At 41.5% G+C, this 20,840-nt stretch overlaps 1 protein-coding gene across 3 annotated transcripts in view; it reads left to right on the top strand.

Moving 5' to 3' along the window:
* The first annotated feature begins 543 nt into the window (after positions 1–543).
* The window catches only part of VIT (vitrin), a 121,693-nt gene continuing 101,396 nt past the window's right edge, over positions 544–20,840 (top strand). For all 3 annotated transcript variants that reach the window (XM_037740753.1, XM_017534884.2, XM_037740754.1), the window contains exons 1-2: positions 544–821; positions 20,704–20,773. In XM_037740753.1, the coding sequence (XP_037596681.1) occupies positions 20,722–20,773 (52 nt within the window). In that variant the 5' untranslated portion in view covers positions 544–821; positions 20,704–20,721. The remainder of the gene's footprint in view (positions 822–20,703; positions 20,774–20,840) is intronic.

A 20,840-nucleotide genomic window follows, 5' to 3' on the forward strand; every position in this document is an offset into this window, starting at 1 on the left:
TATATAAGTAACTAAAACTGGCAGATTTCACTGGTGATGTGAGATTATTCATCAGTACTTTTTTGAAACAGGAGTCAGGTTTTGCTTCCCACAGTGATTATCCTGTATCCTGTAACTACCAGCATATAATTGAATCATTTCATAAAACTTGCCAAAACGCAGAAAAGAATGAAGCAAAACAAAACGAAACAAAAAATGGCATTAATATGCAGGAAAAAAGTAAGTATTTTCAATTCAAAAGTGAGAGTCTAGTAGAATAAGTTTGGGAGTGTTTGCACAGTTTTTCTTCTCTGTGCTATTCAGTCCAGCTGTTCACTAGCTTTTGAAAAAGAAAGAAAAAATTTAATTGCCCCTGCTGAAGTAATTTTTAAAACATATCTTTTACTTTCCATTTTTATCTAAGTGGTCCTTTTCTACTTTTTAGAATGTCAAATTGTAGAATTTGCTTACTGAAAATGTGTGCTTTAGGCTACAAAAGAATATTTAGAAATCCTTACCAAAAAAAAACGCAAGTGGGAGTGGAAATTTGAAAGAGGACCGCCTAATTCAGCACTATAACCAGGGTGAGAAGCAGTGTGTGTGAGAGTGTGTGTGTGTATGTGTGTGGGGGCTGTGTAAAATGTGTTTTTCAAAGTACCGAGAGGTCGATGAGACTGATTAGCTCTTCTGAGAAGAAAAGAAAAGGTTCTCGGACCTCTTCTTGTTTCTTCCTTAGAATAATTTGGATGGGATTTGTGATAAAGAAAAGCCTAAGGGAAAAAGGATATTCAATCTGTGTGGTGGAAAATTTTTGAAAAAAAAAATTGCTTTCTTCAAACAAGGTATGTCTGATGAATTTCTAAGCTGTGTATACAGTTACTTTCCATTCATTATTATTGGAATGTATTTGTCTTTAAGAAACTACAGTACAAACCTTGACCAAGTAAGCAGCCTATACAAATTTCAGTTTCAAGAGAGTTGAGATGAGAGTGGGTGGTAGCTGGCATCCTTGTAAACAACTAGTAATATATATATATATTTATTAATTATACATAAACTGCATTGATATTGTAACAAGATATTTTACTGTTTCTTTAAACCTATTTAATTATGGTTAAAAATAAGTTGAAAAGTATGACATTTGTGTAGAACTTAAAGTAATTTAAGTCTCTATTATCTTTTTTTAAAAAACTTTGCTTGGAAATATGGAATATAATAGCAACATCGTTAATTGCTTATAAAGATTTGTAAATATTTCATATCTCATAGCAGCATGAGAAATGGGCACATTGGTGCTAACTTAAAAGAGAAACTATTTCATGTGGACCTCTACTTCTCTCTATTCAGACAGATGTCAGTGGAATGTGGCTACATGTGCAGTTCTGTGTCTTGTTTACACTTAAAGTGTTTTCTTAGGCTGAATGCTTCTGTTACTGATAAGCCCAAGAAGGGGCTGGCATTGTTAAGTCTACCGTTGTAGCTCAGCTTTTCACAGGAAGACAGGATATGAAATCTCTTTTAAGTGCGATTTGTGTCCAACTTGTATAAACATGAAATAAACGCCTCAAGCACAGGTTAAAGAGAGAGGATAAGACTGAATAATTAGACATGTTCGTTTGCTCCGAACAACCCACAGCATCTTTGCCATTCCAAAATCAAGAGTGGAATTTAAAATTTTCTTAGGACAATATGTCCAAAGAAAATAAAAATAAAACTGAGCATTCTTGGCCATGGTGGTTGCTCAAAATTGCGTGTGCTAAGAAAATAGTACTTTACCATTACGTTGCGTTGCAATAAATTTGGAAGTTTTGGTGGTAAAGTTCTGAGGTTGTTTTTCCCTTGGTCTCTTGAAAGATGAAAACACCCTGCAGCAAAGCAGGATCAAACACTGTTTGTTTGTGTATTTTCTCTCTGTGTGTGTTAGCTGCAAGTGGTAGCCAGCACTGGTAGGAAAGGGGGAAGTACTATCTTTTACTTATTGAATTAAAATACCCTCTTTTGTTAAAAAGCTTTAGACAAAGAATTACAAGATTGTAAGGACTTGCATTTTTTATTGCCATATGCTGGTTTTCCAGACTAAGCTTCATTTAAATATATCATATGCCTCACCACTAAAAAAAAAAAAAAAAAAAGCCTTAGGAAGATTGGAAATGCTTAATGTCTATCCTGAAAGTGTTTACTTCATGAATACTGTTTAGAAGATCTAACTGTCTTTTCCACCAACTTACTGATCACATGAAGAATAGTTTCTTTCAGAGAAAATACATGAGGTTTGAGAATGGTTTATGAATAGCATCATGAGAACAATTCTCAGCTATGATTCCTGTAAGACACGTTGAATACAGGAAAGCAATACAGTTCAATGCATGTGCCAAGCCAGGAGTCTTAAATTATAGTAAGAGCTCTGCCATTACCTAACTATTACCTTGGAAAAGGTATATAACATTTCTTGACTTTTGTTTCCCTCTTTAAAAAACAGAAATAGCAATGCCTGTACACCCTCCCTTCCAGGGTAACCACAAAGGTCAGTAGTGATTCTTAGCTCCAAAGGAGTTTTGAAATGTCAAAACTTCTATAGCAATTTAATCTTGGTCAGGTGCGGTGGCTCATGCCTGTAATCCCAGCACTTTGGGAGGCCGAGGTCAGGAGTTCAAGACCAGCCTGGCCAATATGGTGAAACCCCATCTCTACTAAAAATACAAAAATTAGCCAGGCATGGTGGCAGGCGCCTGTAATCCCAGCTACTCAGGAGGCTGAGGCGAGAGACTCACTTGAACTTTGAAGGCAGAGGTTGCAGTGAGCCAAGATCATGCCACTGCACTCCAGCCTGAGCAACAAAATGAGATTCAGTCTCAAGAAAAAAAAGAAAAAAAATGTTAAATTTTCCCCCCACATATTAAAAAAAAAGATTACTTTAGAAAGCATTTATATGATAAAAACTTCACGGCCTCCCACATGTTCCCACGATGCTGTGCCCACATGTGCAACTTCCTCTGTCCTTGCTCTCTCTTGGAGGTGTGAGCCAAGTGTCAGCAGCAATGAGTCCAAGACAGAGCACATGGGTCTGTCTGTCAGTAAAAGGGCGTTTAGCTGTGGGGCTTTGGAGAGGTTACTCAACATCTCTGCATCTCTATTTCATCACATACAAAACGAAGAAGTTAAGCAAGATAGTCTCTAAATTTCCCTCTCAATCCTATGGTTCTATGCACTGGGAGCTTTCCAATGTCAAAATACGGCCAGGACAATTTCACTGTTGCAACTCTCTGTACATTGCTAAATGATGAAGTATCAAAACAGGGCTATAAAACTTATGGTATGTCTTAAATATGTATGTTTACATAACCAGAGACTTTAATGTATACAAAAATGAAATTTAACATAATTATATTCTTCACAGGACAATTATAGGAGATTACATATACATATACATATACATATACATATACATATACATATACATAGTGTACTGGAGACAGTGGGTCCAAGCTGTATGAAAGACTTTTTCAGTTCTCTGCTGTATTTCTGTGACTGTCAGTATAACCCCATGTGGAAAGAATGACAAATGCTTTAATTTAAAGCCTCACATGTGAGGTCAAGACAAAAATGTCCCTTCCTGTGCTCTGGGTCCTATGGGTGTTAGGCAGGAAGCTCTGCTACTTTTTAAATGTGTTAATGTTGGCAAGTTACTTAAAGTCTCTTGGCCTCAGTTTTCTCATCTATAAAAGGGGTCTATTATGGCTGTCTACCTATCCCACAGAGCTGTGGCAAAGAGGTTTGATCAGTGCCTGGCATACTGCTGCACCCAAATGTTAGTAAATTGTTTTTTATTATGTGTGACTAGAATAAAGAAATCAGATAAACTGTGAAACAAATCATTTGTAACAATCTTCAAACTTTGACACATTCACTAACTGGATACGTTCAGCAAACAGATTCATGGAATTATGTGATATTAATATAATCACTAGAAACTACTTGCCATCTTTTTATCCAGGGGACCTGAGCTTGTCAATCAATAAATACTAAATGAGAGAGGCAACTTCTGTGATGGTTGTAATCTGACAAAGCTCAAAAGGCCTCCCTCTCACTGCCTTAAAATGTTTCTCCCTGTGGTTTGCAGAAGACAGTGAAATTCCTGGCCCTCAAACACACAGCATTTTGCAACATGGTGGTGGTGACGGTGGTGGTGGTGGTGGTGTTAAAATGATTAACCATCACCCCAACAACAACAACAACAAAACAACAACAACAATAATAGGCCAGGTGTGGTGGCTCATACCTGTGATCCCAACACTTTGGGTGGCTGAGGCAGGAGGATTGCTTGAGGCCAGGAGTTTGAGACCAGCCTAGGCAACATAATGAGACCTTGTCCTTACTAAAACTAAAAACATTAGCCAGGCACAGCTGTGCTCACCTATAATCCAAGCTACTAAGGAGGCTGAGGCAGGAAGATCACTTGCCGCTGCACTCCAGCCTGGGCAACAGAGCAAGACTCTATCTCAATTAAATAATAATAATAATAACTGCTAACATTTACAGAGCTATTCTTATGTGCCACCCACTGCTCCAGCCCTTTTCATATATTAAGTCATTTAATCCTAACAGCAAACCTGTGAGGTGAGTTCTTACTATCATCATTACACAGATGAAAAAAACTAAGGCACTGATAAGCTGAGTAAGTTGTCTGAAGCCACACAGCTAGTAAGGGGTGGAGCTCAGCTTCAAAACCAAGAGGTCTACTTCCAAAGTCATACGCTTAATGTGCCAGGCAACAATTACACATGGTCCTGGTTTTTCTGTGACAGTACCAAATTAGTCTTTGCCATCTCTGAAAACATAGTTCTCAAGCCAAGTCAGAATTCTTAAAAAAAAAAAAAGGTGTTCGTCCTTGCAGGTAGAGACACCTTTGTCATAATAAGGGAGAGGAATGGAGGCAAGAAACTCACAGGGTGAGAGGAGCACTTTTATTTCTGTCATTCTTAGATAATCTCCTGGATACCTCTTGGATGAGAATCGCTTTCTGGGTGGATGGGGAAAAAATGCTTTTTTTTTTTTTTTTTTTTTGGTGTGGTGACTCAGATGAAGAATCGTTTTTTGGGTGTCTGACTCAGGGGAGTCAGGGGTTGCAAGAGGAGGGAAGGCTGAGGAGGAGACTGTCATGAAGCCCTCTGTGTAGCCCGCCTCCAAAACCTCCCCTTTATCTTCATTGGAAGGTTAACCCGGCAGCTTGTTACAGAAAGAATCACGTTTCCTTATGACTCAAGCTACTTCAGAAAATCACTTTCCCTGATAAGGGTCTCTACATTGACAACACTGTCATGAAAATTTCTCAAATTCTTTCCTTCAGTTGGAGAAAGGCTAAACTTCTGTGTGGATAAACATCGCCCTTCAGGCTATAGTGAGAAGGCATTCTGTTTCTACATTCTTTCTTCTCTTATTCAAAAAGAAAAAATATATACCTATGCCCTCGGGGAAGCCCTACCTGTAGTTTCCAAGGGATCAGATCACTGGCATCTTAATGCTAAGTGAATTCCCTCCACTGGGCTTCTTTGTGTTCCAGACAGAGAAAACATGCTTTGGACATAAAGGTGCAAGTTAACCGTGCCCAGACCGGCCGTATTTACACAACATAGTGAGTCAATCTGCACTCCAAAAAGCAAAAGGAATTTGGGGAAGAGAGAACATTCAACAACAGAAAGAGCAAATATTTATTGGGCCATCTCCACGTACCATTCCCAATCCCACGCGCTTGAGAAGAAGAGTGAACAAAATCATTTCCATTTTCCTAATGGGGCGGGGGGGGGGGAGAGGGGGAATAAACAAATACAGGTAAGAGGCCCAGTGGTGATAAGGGGCTGTGAAAAACATAAGTAGCAAAGTAGGATGCAGACAGCAGTGAGGAGGAGGATTTGCATTGCATGATTTGGTGAATGTTTTTTGTTTGTTTTTGTTTTTTGAAATGAAATCCCGCTCGCCCAGGCTGGAGTGCAGTGGCACGATCTTGGCTCACTGCAACCTCCGCCTCCTGGGTTCATGCTATTCTCCTATCTCAGCCTCCCAAGTAGCTGGGATTACAGGCACGTGCCACCATACCCAGCTAATTGTTTGTATTTTTAGTAGAGATGGGTTTTCACCGTGTTAGCCAGGATGGTCTCGATCTCCTGACCTCGTGATCTGCCCACCTCGGCTTCCCAAAATGCTGGGATTACAGGCGTGAGCCACCACGCCCGGCAGATTTGGTGAATGTTAAACAGAAATGAAGGAAGCCAGGAAGCAACCTTTGTGGGTCCCTCAGGGAAGAGCATTCCAGGCAGAGGGAAAAGCAAATGCAACAGCCCTGAGTGGAACCCTACTTGGGAGCCCAGTGTGTCTGCAGCAGGCTGAAGGAGGAGGAAAGGAGAGCCCAAGTGTGTCTTTGGACAAGCAGACACAGAGGGCACCATTCTCACATCCTCAGTTTCCCCCTGACCACCTACTGCTCACTCACACACTGTTTAGGGGCAGTTCTTGCCTCTGCTCTGGATGAAATCTGTCAGGCCATGCTCAGAGGTTTTATATATATATAAAAGACCTTGTTCACATTACACTCCCAAACAATCTCAGTTCAGTCATTAACATGTACATAATACTAGGTAATCCTTAAAAACATAAAAATGATATTCAAAGTTTAAAGTCTCGTCCCCCACATCCAGGCTTGCTTTGTGCAACGGAAAAGGGGTGTGATTGAATTTTCTTTCTCTGCCTCGCGCCTTTACCTCTCTCCCCGCTGGACACTAATGGTAGTCTCTTTGTGTCCAGAGTTGAAGTGGGTGCAGGGAGGAAAGGTGGGAGGCAGGGACAGGCCTCACTAGTTGGTACTGTCATGAGCAAGCATCCAGGTTCCCTGAGCTTTGCAGGGGTTTATAACTGCTTCTTGTTCCCATAGGGCACGTGTATGGTGCTGTGAAGATGCCCTCCCCTACAGCGTTGAGGAATCCTCACCTGTAGTTCCCTAGATGTTATGAAATAAATCTGTTCTGGCTGGGGGTTTACAACTCCTCCCTCAGCCCTTGGGCAACTGGTAAGCTCTGTCTGGCTGCTTTCTGCGAAGGCTCCTCAGCCCTCCACGTACCTGACTCAGGCCAGAGCAAAAACCTCAGGCTGACTCTGTCACACAGGGAGTTCTGACTGCCACAAGCTCTTCCCCTCTCCTGTAGATGAACTTACTCATGAGAGGCACCAGTCCATGGAGGCATACATCAGACCCAGAGACACAACTACTCAGCCACTTCAAATTGGGTTATTTGGGTATCCAAGCTGGCTTTTCAAAGGAGGTGACTGAGAACCAAGATCCCTGTCTGAGGACCTCTCTATGCAAGAGGTTGTAGAAGCTGAGAGAGGTAGTTGGAGATGAGAGACCGGAAATTTCTCTCTTTTCATTTAAAAACAGTCTCTCTCTGTTTTTAAATGAAAAGAGAGAGAAGTGCACTTCTCACCTGAGAAGTGCAGTGGCACAATCTCAGCTCACTGCAACCTCTGCCTCCTGGGTTCAAGCAATTCTCCTGCCTCAGTCTCTCGAGTAGCTGGGACTATAGGCATGTACCACTACGCCCAGCTAATTTTTGTATTTTTAGTAGAAATGGGGTTTCACCATGTTGGCCAAGATGGTCTCAATTTCTTGGACCTCGTGATGCACCCGTCTCGGCCTCCCAAAGTGCTGGGATTACAGGCATGAACCACTGTACCCTGCCAAAAATTTCTTAAAGACAAGTTGTAGGCATTTTCCCTCCTCTTCTCCCTACCTAGATGTGGAAGAGGAGCAGGTGGCTCCCCTACTCCCACCCAACTTCAGGTGATAGTGAAAGGAGCTTCAAAGAGACTATTTTAGAACATGGAAGTGGTCAGCACCTATTGTCTTGAGGTCTCAACCAAAACTAAGACAAAAGGATCATCTTATTTTAAGATCCCATTACACAGTCAATGACAATACACTCAAATGTTTACTTAAATGGGTGTGTTATGCCTGGTTACACTTAAAAATATGCCTGGTGCATCATTTTACCCTAAATAACATTTGTGTGTGACAGAGAGTTGTGAGTTCAGGCTCAAATATGACTCTTGAAAAATCTCATAACCTTTTAACTAAGATCTCTTTATCATACAAGGTATGTACTTTACAGTGTGTGCTTTAACAATTGTCAACCAAGTATTTCAAAAGCCAGGGATATCTGCATCAAGGTAAAAGGAAGATAAAACCATCTTATACAGTGGGAAAATCAGATGTTGAATGGAGTTAAGTGTTTCAGGTTTGGGATAGAATTCTGGTTCCGCTATATATTTATTCTGTAAGCTTGGGCAGTTTTTGTTTTGTTTTGTTCTGTTTTTTTGAGACAGAGTCCTGCTCTGTCACCACGCTGGAGTGCAGTGGCATGATCTCGGCTCACTGCAACCTCTGCCTCCCAGATTCAAGCAATTCTCCTGCCTAAGCCTCTGGAGTAGCTGGGATTACAGGCACGCGCCACCAGGCCCAGCTAATTTTTGCATTTTTAATAGAGATGGGGTTTCACCATGTTTCCCAGGCTGGTCTTGAACTCCTGACCTCAGGTGATCCACCCACCTCGGCCTCCTAAAGTGCGAGGATTACAGGCATGAGCCACTGCACCTGGCCAGCTTGGGCAGTTTACTAAAGTTCTTTAAGTCTCAATTTCCTGCTCTAATGAATGGGCACAATAGTCCTTACATGACAGGATCACCATGACAGTTATGTAAGATCACCTGTGTGCCATGTGCAGCATATAGCAGACATTTAGTCAATGATAGTTATTACTATGCGCATGAACTCTACACTTCTAAAACTTCCCAGGAAGAAGAGCAAAGGGATCAATCCCATCTCATTTAATAGGCCTCTATATATCTAGGCCAAAATAGTCAGTGGGCCATGCAGGAGGGTCTGAGGGCACCTTCAGAGCTGGGGGTGGTACCAGGAAGGCCTCTGAAGTAGGACTGTTGGTGGCCACCTTTGGAGGGCTGGGTCTCCTGCTTCTAAATGACTGTTTCTACTGGTCCCTGGAAATTCCTGAGGCTTAATCCTCCACAGCCCTCCATTCCTGAGCCACAGACACTGTCCTCCACACCCTCCATTTTACCCAGGTCTGTGGTTGCCGGGATTCGAGAATGTGCTTCACCCACAGCCCCATGCCTGCCTTCCAAACCCTGTCATCTGAGAGGAACCCATTCTCTACTGAGCAGCAGAAGGGAGGGCGTGGATCTTGCAGGCACACCCTCATCTGCCTTCCTATCTCAGCTGGAAAGTTTTGTCAGACCTGAGAATGTTTTGCTGTGCTTCAGAATTGAAGGCAGACCAAAAAGCACAGTGTGTTCAGACTAGTCCAGGCTCTAGGGATCAAGTTGAGCAGAACCAAACACCCAGCTCCAAATTCACAGTAGACAGCCCCTTGGCAACCACAAACCTCAAAGCCCAAGGGGGAGAACTGGGAGGAGACAAGGCTAATCCACAGTGTCAAACACATTAGGCAAAGATGTTTGTGATGAGAGAAACTCATCTTCCAAAGCTTCATGACAGTCCTTAAACCACCCACGGTTTCCAGGGTAACAAAGAGGCGCAATCAGGGCCCACCTCGTCTTTTTGAGGTCCTGGCCCCTTTCCTTTAGATTTCCTGATCTTCATGCCCCTTTCCATTACACAAGATAAATAACTCTTGGAAGGGATTCTTTAGAGCTCATTTGGGGCATGCCAGCAAACTAGTATTTTTTCCTACTGGCAATATAAGATCTAAACTACCACTTCAGAAATGTAATTACTGTTTGCAGTCTCTCTAGAAATCACCATTGGTAGAAGCCTTTGTGGATGTGGTAAGCATTACCATATGTCAGGTTCCTAACGCAGTACAAAATAACAATCTGAAACACACAACCAAAAAAGGCTTTCCCTTCTTGGTATTCCGACATGCAGAAACATGCCACATGGATCAATGAACCTAATGGCACAGGCATATGTCAGTTGTATACATGGATGAGATCTTCAACCCACCCAACCACCCATGAGGAAACATCTTTGCTTTAGGATTTTCTCTGGCTATTGGTGGTGAAAGGAGATCCTGGAGATGGGGATACATATCCTAGTCATCACAGAAGTACATAGAATTTTTTTTTGAGACAGAGTCGCTGTGTTGCCCAGGCTAGAGTGCAGTGGTGCGATCTCAGCTCACTGCAACCTCTGCTTCCTGGGTTCAGGCAATTCCCCTGCCTTAGCCTCCTGAGTAGCTGGGACTGTAGATGCCCACCACCACCATCCCTGGCTAATTTTTTGTATTTTAGTAGAGACAGGGTTTCACTATGTTGGCCAGGATGGTCTCGATCTCCTGACCTCGTGATCTACCCTCCTCGGCCTCCCAAATTGCTGGGATTACAGGCGTGAGCCACCGCACCCGGCCAGTACATAAAATTTTTATGGGAAGTTTCTAGAGATTGGAATCTCAGTAAGCATAACGTTCTCATAAATACATCGAGAAATAAATATTCTCATAAATCAGTTTCTCAGCCCTGGCACTATTTACCTGTGGGGCTGAGCACTTCTTTGTTGTTGAGGCTGTCCTGGGCATTGCAGGATGGTCAGCAGTGTCTCTACTCTGGCCTGTACCCACTAGATGCCAGCAGCATCCTGCTGTCCCGTCAAAGTTGTGACAACCCCAAAAGTCTTCAAACGAAACACGGTTATAGGTCTCCTGCGGGACCAAATCACCTCTGTGAACTACTGTCATAAATTATGAGGAAACTCTACAGCAACATTCTGGCAGCATGGTTTCAAGGTCTCTCACTTCCATTTTTTTTTTTTTTCCTGAGCATCCCAGACTTTCTCAGTGGCTGCGACAGCTCACGGGATTTCTTGCCACCCTTCTTCCCAGAGCTTGGCTTCAGGGTTGGGGATAGCCTCTCTGGGGACCCTCTGCTTTGATGCTACCAAAAGATAAGCACATATGTCCTTTTCATTTTAAGTGTTTTCATTTTATTCTGAATCATTTTAGGGAAACAGGACATAACTAGAGCAATAAATATGAAAAGGGTTTTAATCAAAGCTGCAGGAAACAGAAACCAACTTCAACTGACTTAAGTCAAAGACCCAAAAACATCAATGTCATGCACAGGAGTCAGAGTCCAGCTGGACCTCCTTCAGCCTGGAAATGGGACCTGGAAAGTGGCCAGAAATGAAGGGATCTGCTCCCCTGCTCCTCCGAGGGCCACATACTTGTCCCCTCCATCTCTCTCTGCCCTCCTCTTATACATCTTATCTAGGGCCCCACATGGCCTGCAGCTTGTGCAAACTCACAGCTTCTAAGGCTTTCAGAATCTTGATTCCAAAATCCCAAGGGAGATCTCGATTGGCTTCAGTTATCTTTTTTTGCTAGATCATAAGCTTTTGACCAGCTGAGTCATATATATTTCAGTGACTGTCATCTCTGCATCTGACAATAATAATTGAGCTGCTTAAGTTGTAGATGTAAGCAGGCTTTGGAAAATGAAAAGTACTATGCAAATGAAGAGTGGCATTTTTATTTTATTATAGTATTATATAAGAAATCATGGAATCATTTGAAACTTACAGTGACAACCATGTGAGAAGTTGGCATGGTAGAAATATTAAGTTGGAAATCTGGGCTGTGTGAGGTTGGCCAAGTCACTTCCCTGCTCTGAATTATGGGAATTATAATGTCCGTTTCACCTCCTCAAGGGGCTCTTAGGTGGTTTAAGTGAGAAAACAGTTTAGTGAGAAAACCCTCTGCAGACTCTGGTATAAACCCCTATTATTACAGTCTTCTCTAGTTAAAACCAGTATACGAACAACCACTGTGAATTAGGTAGCAGTTAGGAGTAATCTTTCAGCTGCTAGCCAAGCGAAAGGGAAATGTATTAGCTCACATAACAGACAGTCCAGAGGCAGGCCCAGCCCTCAGGCACAAGACAAATCATAGCTTTGACTCATTTCTCTGTGATTTGCCTAGCTTCCCTCCTCCCCTTGAATTAGCAGTTTCCTCAGCTGGACTTTTCTCATGGTCACAAGTTGGCAGCCAGCAGACCCACAACAAACTGTTCCCTTGTTCATTTCCAACAAGAGAGGCGCCCTCTCTCCAAAAACAAAGGCTTTAAGTCCTTACATTCTGTCTGTTACAACTCAGGATACAACCCACCTAGACTAGTAACTAGTATGATCACCTGGCAAGTGCCTGGGCCCAAGCCTGGAGCAATCACCAGCAAGAGGTGGGGGCGTCTAACCATCCTTGCCTTAGGTTCTGAATGGGGATCTGCCTGGGAGCTGTGGATGGAACCTGCTTCCTTTCAGTGGTCGGGCTATCTGATTTCCTTTACCAAATTCAGATTCTGTTAGGAAGAAGGAAGGGGGAAACAGATGCTCTATGTAGGCCACCAACAGTGTCCATCCAGTCCACGTAGTCTGACTCAGAGCACATCTTCAATAACTTTGTGCATCCTTAGAAGCCAACATACTGAAAAAAGACAAAATTTCCCCTGCCTTCCATAACTATTTGGCTCACATTTTCTGCCAGAATTTCTTTAGGATAAAAAAGAATGAAGTAAACAAGAATTGGGAAGAGAAGAAAAGAAAAACCACTGTTCTCTCTGGCACTCTCTCTCTCTTTCTCACAGAATCCTAGGGGATTGTAATGATGACCTCAAGGTGGCCGCTAGCGTCATGGTAACAGGAAACACAGTGTTTCAGGCCTCAGCCAGAGGAATACATCTCTATAAACGTTTATGTACAGATGAAGGCCACCATTACATTGTAAAGGACCTCCCCACCCCCCACCAAGAGCCAGCTTCCTTTTGCCATCCTCAACAGATCAACCCACATCCACTGACAAGTAGAGGAGGCTTTACAGTCAGGCAGAGATGAAGAAAGCAAGGCTGCAGATGTGGCCTCTCCCCATTCAGAGATGTCTGTCCTCAAGGGATTTTTGGCATTTTGGAAACACAGCACATGCCTCTTATAACTAGTAAATGTTTCCAGATGGATACTGGCTCTTTCTACCTCATGGACAAGGAGTATGGTTGGGTGCTCCTCCATGCAGCATTGTACATCATACAAACACCGACATTACATAAATCCTGCATGTCCACTAGGGCAGATTTTTTTTCCAAGCGAGTGGCTCAAGTAAGCCTCTAGAGGACTTATTAAAAATGATGAATGCAAAAATAATTTTTAAGCCTTCCATGTCTCCCTGTTGCCTAAAGGATCAATTCCACATTCTTTAGGCATGACATGCAAGGCTGACATGGCCCCCTGATCCTTTTCGGACAGTCTGATTGCTCTCCCAGCCTGGCTGAGCAACTCCCAGTTCCTGAAGCTCCTCTGTCCCTGTGTCCTATCCTTTCCTGTTCACTCATTCATTGTTTTCCAACCTGCCAATTAAATAAATTCAAGCCCCTTCCAATCCCCGCACCCCAGGCCTGTGTGCCCATCTGCCCTTTTCCCATCACTGCACCCCCAGTAGCAAAGGTTCTCAATGCTGTCTGCACAGTAGAGTCACTTGGAAAGCTTTAAAACAGTATCGGGCCAGGTGAAGTGGCTCATGCCTGTAATCCCAGCACTTTGGGAGGCTGAGGCGAACAGATCACCTGAAGTCAGAAGTTTGAGATAAGCATGGCCAACATGGCGAAACCTCATCTGTACTAAAAATAGAAAAATTAGCCAGGTATGGTAGCGGACGCCTGTAATCTCAGCTACTTGGGAGGCTGAGGCAGGAGAATTGCTTGAACCTGGGAGGTGGAGGCTGCAGTGAGCCAAGATTGCATCACTGCACTCCAGCCTGGGTGACAGAGTGACATTCCATCTCAAACAAACAAACAAATAAATAAAACAATATAGATGCCAACTCAGATCATTAAATTAGAATGAAGATGGAGCAAGTGCACATACTATGAAACAGCTATGGCCAGGGGAGAAATGCAGAGCTTCTAGACTTGGAATGCCTGGTTTGAACCCAGCTCCTCTTCTTTCTAGCCCACAACCTCTGCATGCTTCCAATTCGTTACCTCTAAAATGAAGGCAAGAAATAGTCTCTACCTCATGTGGTTGTTGTGAAGATTAAATGAATTAATATATTACTGACACTTAGTATATGCTCAGTAAATGTTAGTTATGATGCCCAACTCCCACAAGAAGACTCAAAGTAACTTGATGCCAGGATCTGCATCTTGTTTCTCTCTGCCTGGCACATAGTACACACACTTTTTTTGAATGATTAATGGATGCATGAAAGATGAATTTTGGGTTTAGGAAATCAAGGTGATTTATCTAGAAGAGGTAACTCAGGAGCTGAAGCTTGAAAGATGGATAGGTTTGTGGTGAGGGCTGGTAAAATAGTCCAGATAGAACAATAATGTGAATGTGAGCCAAGGTACTGGCATGCAGAGTGTGGAGAAAAGACCAAAGCCCAGGTGTGCTGGAGTCAAAGGAGAGGATTACTCAGGAGAATTACAGTGAGATGGTGTTGAAAGGGAAGGCAGGCCATTTCATGAAGAGTTTGTAATGCCTCACTAAGGAATTTGAGCTTTATTCTGTAGAGAATGAGTGGACTAGGAAGAAAAATTCTGAACAGATGAATGCACATTCAGACCTGTGCTTTAGGAAGCTGATCATTTCCAACTGAAAGAAAGAGGGACCTGGAGCAAGGAGCAAGAGAGCGTTAGGAGATTGCTGCAGCTTCCCATTTTATATCAACATTGTCTGCATATGTTAAGTCATCCTAACACACCACATATTAGGAAGCTTTGCGGACTCTATCTGGTTTATGTTAATTGAATCACTGCTACATTTGGTGGTGGAAGTCATAACAACAATACCTCTTAAGTGTCCCTTTCAATTTCAAGAGTTTTTTTATTATTTTGTTTTTATATTTTACTAATATTGGATTTATTAACATATATGCACAGGGTAAAGATTTAAATAGAACAAAATGGTAAGACTCCTTCTCCTCTCTGATCATCACCACTTACCCAGTTTTTTTTTTCCCTGACACAACCACTGATATTGGGTCCTTTCACTCTCTAGGCATGAAGAATATATACATTTAAAGTACAGAGTCTGATAAGCTCTGGCATATGAATACTGTGAAATCATGACCACATCAAGATAATGAACATATCCATCCCCAAATTCTTCATGTGTTCCTTTGTCTTCTTTTACTTCTGTTCTTATCTCTCCAAGACTCTCCACTCCTACTCCCCAGGCTCCTGGATACCACTGATGTGCTCTTTGTTACTTCTAGATGGAATGTTAATGATATGAATGTAAAATTGAACAGAACGTACTCTTTTCTGTCTGGCTGCTTTCACTTAACATAATTATTTTGAGATTCAATCATGCTGTTTTATGTATCAATAGTTCATTCCTTTTTATTGCTGAGTAGTATTTCATTGTATGGATAAACCACAATGTGTTTATCCATTTATCTGTTGATAGATTTTGCATCATTCCCAGTTTGGAGCTACGAGAAATAAAGCTGTTAAAAATGTACACGCGGAAGTCATTGTATGGACATACACTTTCATTCTTCTTGGAAAAATGCCTAGGAGTGGAATGGTTGCAATATATAGTGGGAATATATTTAGCTTTTTAACTTTTCAAGATACTGCCAAACTATTTTCCAAAGTAGTTGTACCATTTTACATTCCTGTTAGCAATAACTGCAGTCCTCCACATCCTCACCAACACTTCATAGTATGAGTCTTTTTAATTTTAGTCATTCTTTCTCCAAGTTGCTTTTGCATGCATTGTTACATTCAATTCCCAATGAACTTCCTTTAATCTTTACACTGCCTGGTCACTAGTGCTGTACATTATTAAGTGTCTTTTCCTGCTTCTTCTTGCTGTGGTCTTTGCTTTCCCTGTTTAAATTACTCTTCTCTTTCTTTGCCTTTTTATTCTTCCTCCACCTTTGGCAAAATACATTCTTCTCATACATCTTTAACTGAGGAGTAAATTGCCCCTTATCTGCAAATCTCAAGCATTTTGATGCAGAGATTTAAGAAAAGTCCATTTTGCTTTTTCAATCTTAACAAGGTGCAATCTGCAGATCATCTTATATACAAGGGGTGGAAAGAGGGGTACAGGATCAGGAGCCATGAACCCCAGGCTTGACTTTGGATATGTGACCTTGGATAGGTCACTTACCCACTGCAGACCTCAGTTTTCTTATCTTTAAAGTGGGAATTATGCATACTCCACATTTCACACAAGATTACTGTGAAGAACAAGTTTTTATTTACTCATTTTCTCAACAAACATGTATTGTTGTGCCCACCACAAACACTATTCCAGGCTCAAGAAACTGAACAGTGAAAAAAATAGACAACTCTAGCACAGGACGTTGCTTTATTTAAAACACTGTGAAAAACTATATAAATAGAAAGCTATATTATTATTTATTACCAACTTGCTCTCTGCTAACTCTGGGCAGAAAGAGATCTTATTAAATTTTCTGTGCTAATCTACTTACACTAATGTATACTCTTCCTTCACAACTAGGCTTCGTTTGCCTCAGCAGAAGTACATATTTGGGATTCTTTATGTTATATCTCATGGCACAATCCATAAATTTGTGAATCAGTGGTGAGAAAGAAGCTTCAATTATTCTAAGAAACTAGAATGATTCTGGTCAGCTTCCATTATTAATAGGCCAACACTTGGGTGAGATCTTTCCAGGGATTACAGCATCTCCTGGATTCCCAGTGGTTTTTATCCATTCATTCCAGCTTCTGAAGGTCATGTCCATCATGACTCTAAAGTTGTAGAACAGATCTGAGAGCACTTTGCTCTGCTCTCCACCTTCCCTTTGGGTTTTTTGATTACCAATATCAATAATGTCAATACTGCTCTATTAATTTTTATTGAGATCTAATTCACATACCATAAAATATGCCATTTAAAGTGTATAAGGGATTCTGCTAGCCGTGGTGGCTCACACCTGTAATCCCAGCACTTTGGGAGGCCGAGGTGAATGGATCATGAGGTCAAATTTCAAAACCAGTCTGGCCAAGATAATGAAACCCCATCACTACTAAAAATACAAAAATTAGCCAGGTGTGGTGGCTGGCACCTGTAATCCCAGATACTCAGGTGGCTGAGGCAGAGAATTGCTTGAACTCAAGATGCGGAGGTTGCAGTGAGCTGAGATCACACCACTGCACTCCAGCCTGGGCAACAGAGCAAGATTCCATCTCAAAAAATAGATAAATAAACAAACATAAAACATATAATTCAGTAGTTTCTAATATATTCATAAGATAGTCTTCCATTTGTTTTCGTTTTGTTTTTTCCTTTTTAAATTTCCTAGGGAAAATGGAGAGCCCTCATTACTTACACGTTGATTCAACACATATTTACTGAACACCTAAAAAATTAAATAAAAATCCCTGCCCTTGTGGAGCTTGCATTATCGTGGGGAACACTATAAAAAAATAAAATAAAATAAATAACATATAAAGTATATCAGAAAGTGGTAAGTCAAAGGAGAAAAAGACAGTAGGAAAGGGATAGGATATATCCATTGATGGTGGGTGAGGTAGGAGGGGGACTGTGATTTTAAATTGGATGATTAGGGAATGTCTCATGAGAGGTAACATTTAAGCAAAGATTTGAAAGAAATGAGGGAGTAAGTCGTGTGCTTATCTGGAGGAATGGCCTCCAGCCAGAGGAAAAAGTAGTACAATAGTCCAGAGACCCTGAGGTAACAGGTGTTCCAGAAACAGCCAAGAGGCCAGTGTGGCTGAAGATTACTAATTGAGGAACAGTGAGAAATTTGATCAGAAGGGTCACTGGGGGCCAAATCAAGTAGGGTCTTTTTTTTTTTTTTTTTTGAGACGGAGTTTCACTCATGTTACCCAGGCTGGAGTGCAATGGCGCGATCTCGGCTCACCACAACCTCCGCCTCCTGGGTTCAGGCAATTCTCCTGCCTCAGCCTCCTGAGTAGCTGGGATTAACAGGCACGCGCCACCATGCCCAGCTAATTTTTTGTAGTTTTAGTAGAGATGGGGTTTCACCATGTTGACCAGGATGGTCTCGATCTCTTGACCTCGAGATCCACCCGCCTCGGCCTCCCAAAATCAAGCCTGGGATTACAGGCTTGAGCCACTGCGCCCAGCCTCAAGTAGGGTCTTAAGCTACTTGTAAAGACTTCTGCTTTTCTTCTGAGTAAGAGGGGGAGCCACTGTAGAGGGTCAGCTGAGAAATACCAAGAACTGATTTACTTTGAATAGGATCATGCTGGCTGCTCTGTGGACTGCAGAAGACAAAGGAAGAAGGGAACAGCCCAGTTATGAGGGTAATTGTAATAATCTACGTGGCACACGGTAGAGCCTGGCACAAATGGCAATGCTAAAGATGCTGAGAAATGGTCAGTTTCTGGATAGACTATGAATGTAGCGCAACAGGGTTGGCTGGTGGAGAGCATGTGGAGTGTATGAGAAAAAGAAAGAGAAGTCAAGGATAACTCAGATGAAATCTGCAATGTTGAGTGGTAACAGCCAATTAATGGGCTGAACAGGTGGGTCCAATAGGGCACCTTGGCATACTGCACTTATCCAATAGGAAAGTTAAACACTGAGGCTTAAAGATATTGTTCTGGAGTTTCTCAAAATAATAAAAAACAAAAAAAAGTACCAGTTATCACATTATTTCCAAAATATAATCTGGCTATTTAAATATCAAATTGCCAAACAGGTTGTATATATGATTTTGTTTTTATTTTGAAGCTAAAGACAGCCAACTACCTTAATTGTGAAATGTAACACATTGCAATTGTTGGAAATTAACAAAGTGATCAATTCTGTTTGGGGTTACTCTTGCTGCCTAATTTAATTGTTTGTAATAAAGCTTTCATATACTAAACAACTTCAAGTTAATTGCATTGAGTACTTGTTTACTATCTCAACCCATAATCTAATAATTGCTTTTTATTTAAAAAGATGCATAGCAGTCTATCAAATATTGGATATAAGCTTATACTGGGTCTAGCTAGTACCAGATTGTGCTTATCTCTTTCTAGATCTCCATTCAGTGATGTCACTTTGGTGGCTTCAAAATCAGCCATGGTAGGAGGATTTGCTACCACAGAAATTGACAAGCTCTGCAAATCAGGGCTTTTATTTCTATCTTTTTTTAAAACCAGTACATCACTGAACATAGCAGAGGGTAGAGTTATGACTGCCAGCTTTAGGCCACACAACAGTGGCACTGGAGGGAGGGGGGATATCGTGGAAGCTGTCTGCCCAGAGGGAAGGAGTGTTTTACTACCACTGACATTATTTAAAATTGCTAGCTCATACCGATAATAAAAAGTAGACCAACTTTAAGTCTTTCAGTTCCCTACAAACTTATCCCTTATTGCCTGTGCCCAGGACAGATTCCTCCCACCCACTTTTACCTCCATTCTAATCCTATTCACCACCTTGCACCACAGTTATGACATTTAACTTCTCTAAGTCTTAGTTTCCTCATCTGTTCAATGAAGATCATAAAACTTCCCATGCTGACTTATTGTGTGGATTCAAAATAATACAGAATGCACAGAATATACTCAATTAATAGTAGTATGAGTAAACCTCTGACCGTTTCCTCATAGTCTTAAGGGAAGGACAGGAAAGGATAGATCACCAGCATTTTCATATCTATTGCACTCTCCATGTCTGGGTCTCTGCTGTGCTGTTCCCCCCAACTTGGAGACACTTCTCTCCTATTTCTGAATGTTCAAAGTCTGTTCATTCTTCAAAGTTGACCCAGTTGCCACCATCTCTATGAGGCTTTCTCTTTTCCCATGGTATAATCTCTCTCCTTGTAAAATTCCTGGCCCTTGGGGAATCTCCGGCATTACCCCACCTACTGGATTAGAACCTGTACTTTAACAACAGCCCCAGAGGATGAATAGACACAATAAAATTTAAGAAGCCCAACTCAAAACCACTGGTTCTCAAACTTGGAATTACTTGAGAAGTGGTTAAAAATTTAATAACTAGACCCCAATCCAACAGAGTCTTATTCAATTGATCTGGAGTACAGCCTTGGCATCAGGATTTTTTTAACTCCCAGGCGATACTATTAAATAATATGCAGCAAAGTTTGAGAATCACTGCTCTGTAAATTTCCCCTTACACTCTCTTATGAGGACTTAACACTCTCTTATACAATTAAACATGATTATTTGTGTCCACTTGTGTTTTTCCACCTATATTAAACTGTAAGCCTTTAAAGAGTGAGAACTGTTTTTTAATTCAATGATTAGCACTTTCTAACAAAATGTAGCCATATAATAGGAGTTTAATAAATATTTATTGAATGAATAATGAAGTATTAATCATTGCAATTTAAATATGTTTTCTGAATGCCATAAATGTGGTTTTCATCCTAATTAGAAGACTACTTGGACATATTCTCAAAATTGTAGTTATTTCCTCTTCAGTTCTAAGTAAACATTAAATATTTGAAGAACTGGAGGCTGGTGGCCACAATGGGTTTTCTAACTGAGAATAGCATCTCCGGGTACCAGCATGGCCAGCCACTGCCATCTCTACGTGCTGCTTATCGAAATCTGTAGCCTGGAATCCTGATTCCAGAGGGCAATGCAAAGTGATACAGCCCATCCCCACACGCTTTGTGCATCCAAATCAGAACCCCCGGCTGAAATATGATGATGTTATTGTTTCTTTCTCTCCAGGGTGTCATTCTGATATTTATGAGGACTGTTGTTCTCACTATGAAGGCATCTGTTATTGAAATGTTCCTTGGTGAGTACTTTTATATGTGTATCTGGATACCCTTTTAATATTTTCCTAAGGTCCAAAGAATCCAGCC

Source organism: Cebus imitator, unplaced genomic scaffold (genome assembly GCF_001604975.1).
Source record: "Cebus imitator isolate Cc_AM_T3 unplaced genomic scaffold, Cebus_imitator-1.0 Scaffold88, whole genome shotgun sequence".
NCBI classification, from domain to species: Eukaryota; Metazoa; Chordata; class Mammalia; order Primates; family Cebidae; genus Cebus; species Cebus imitator.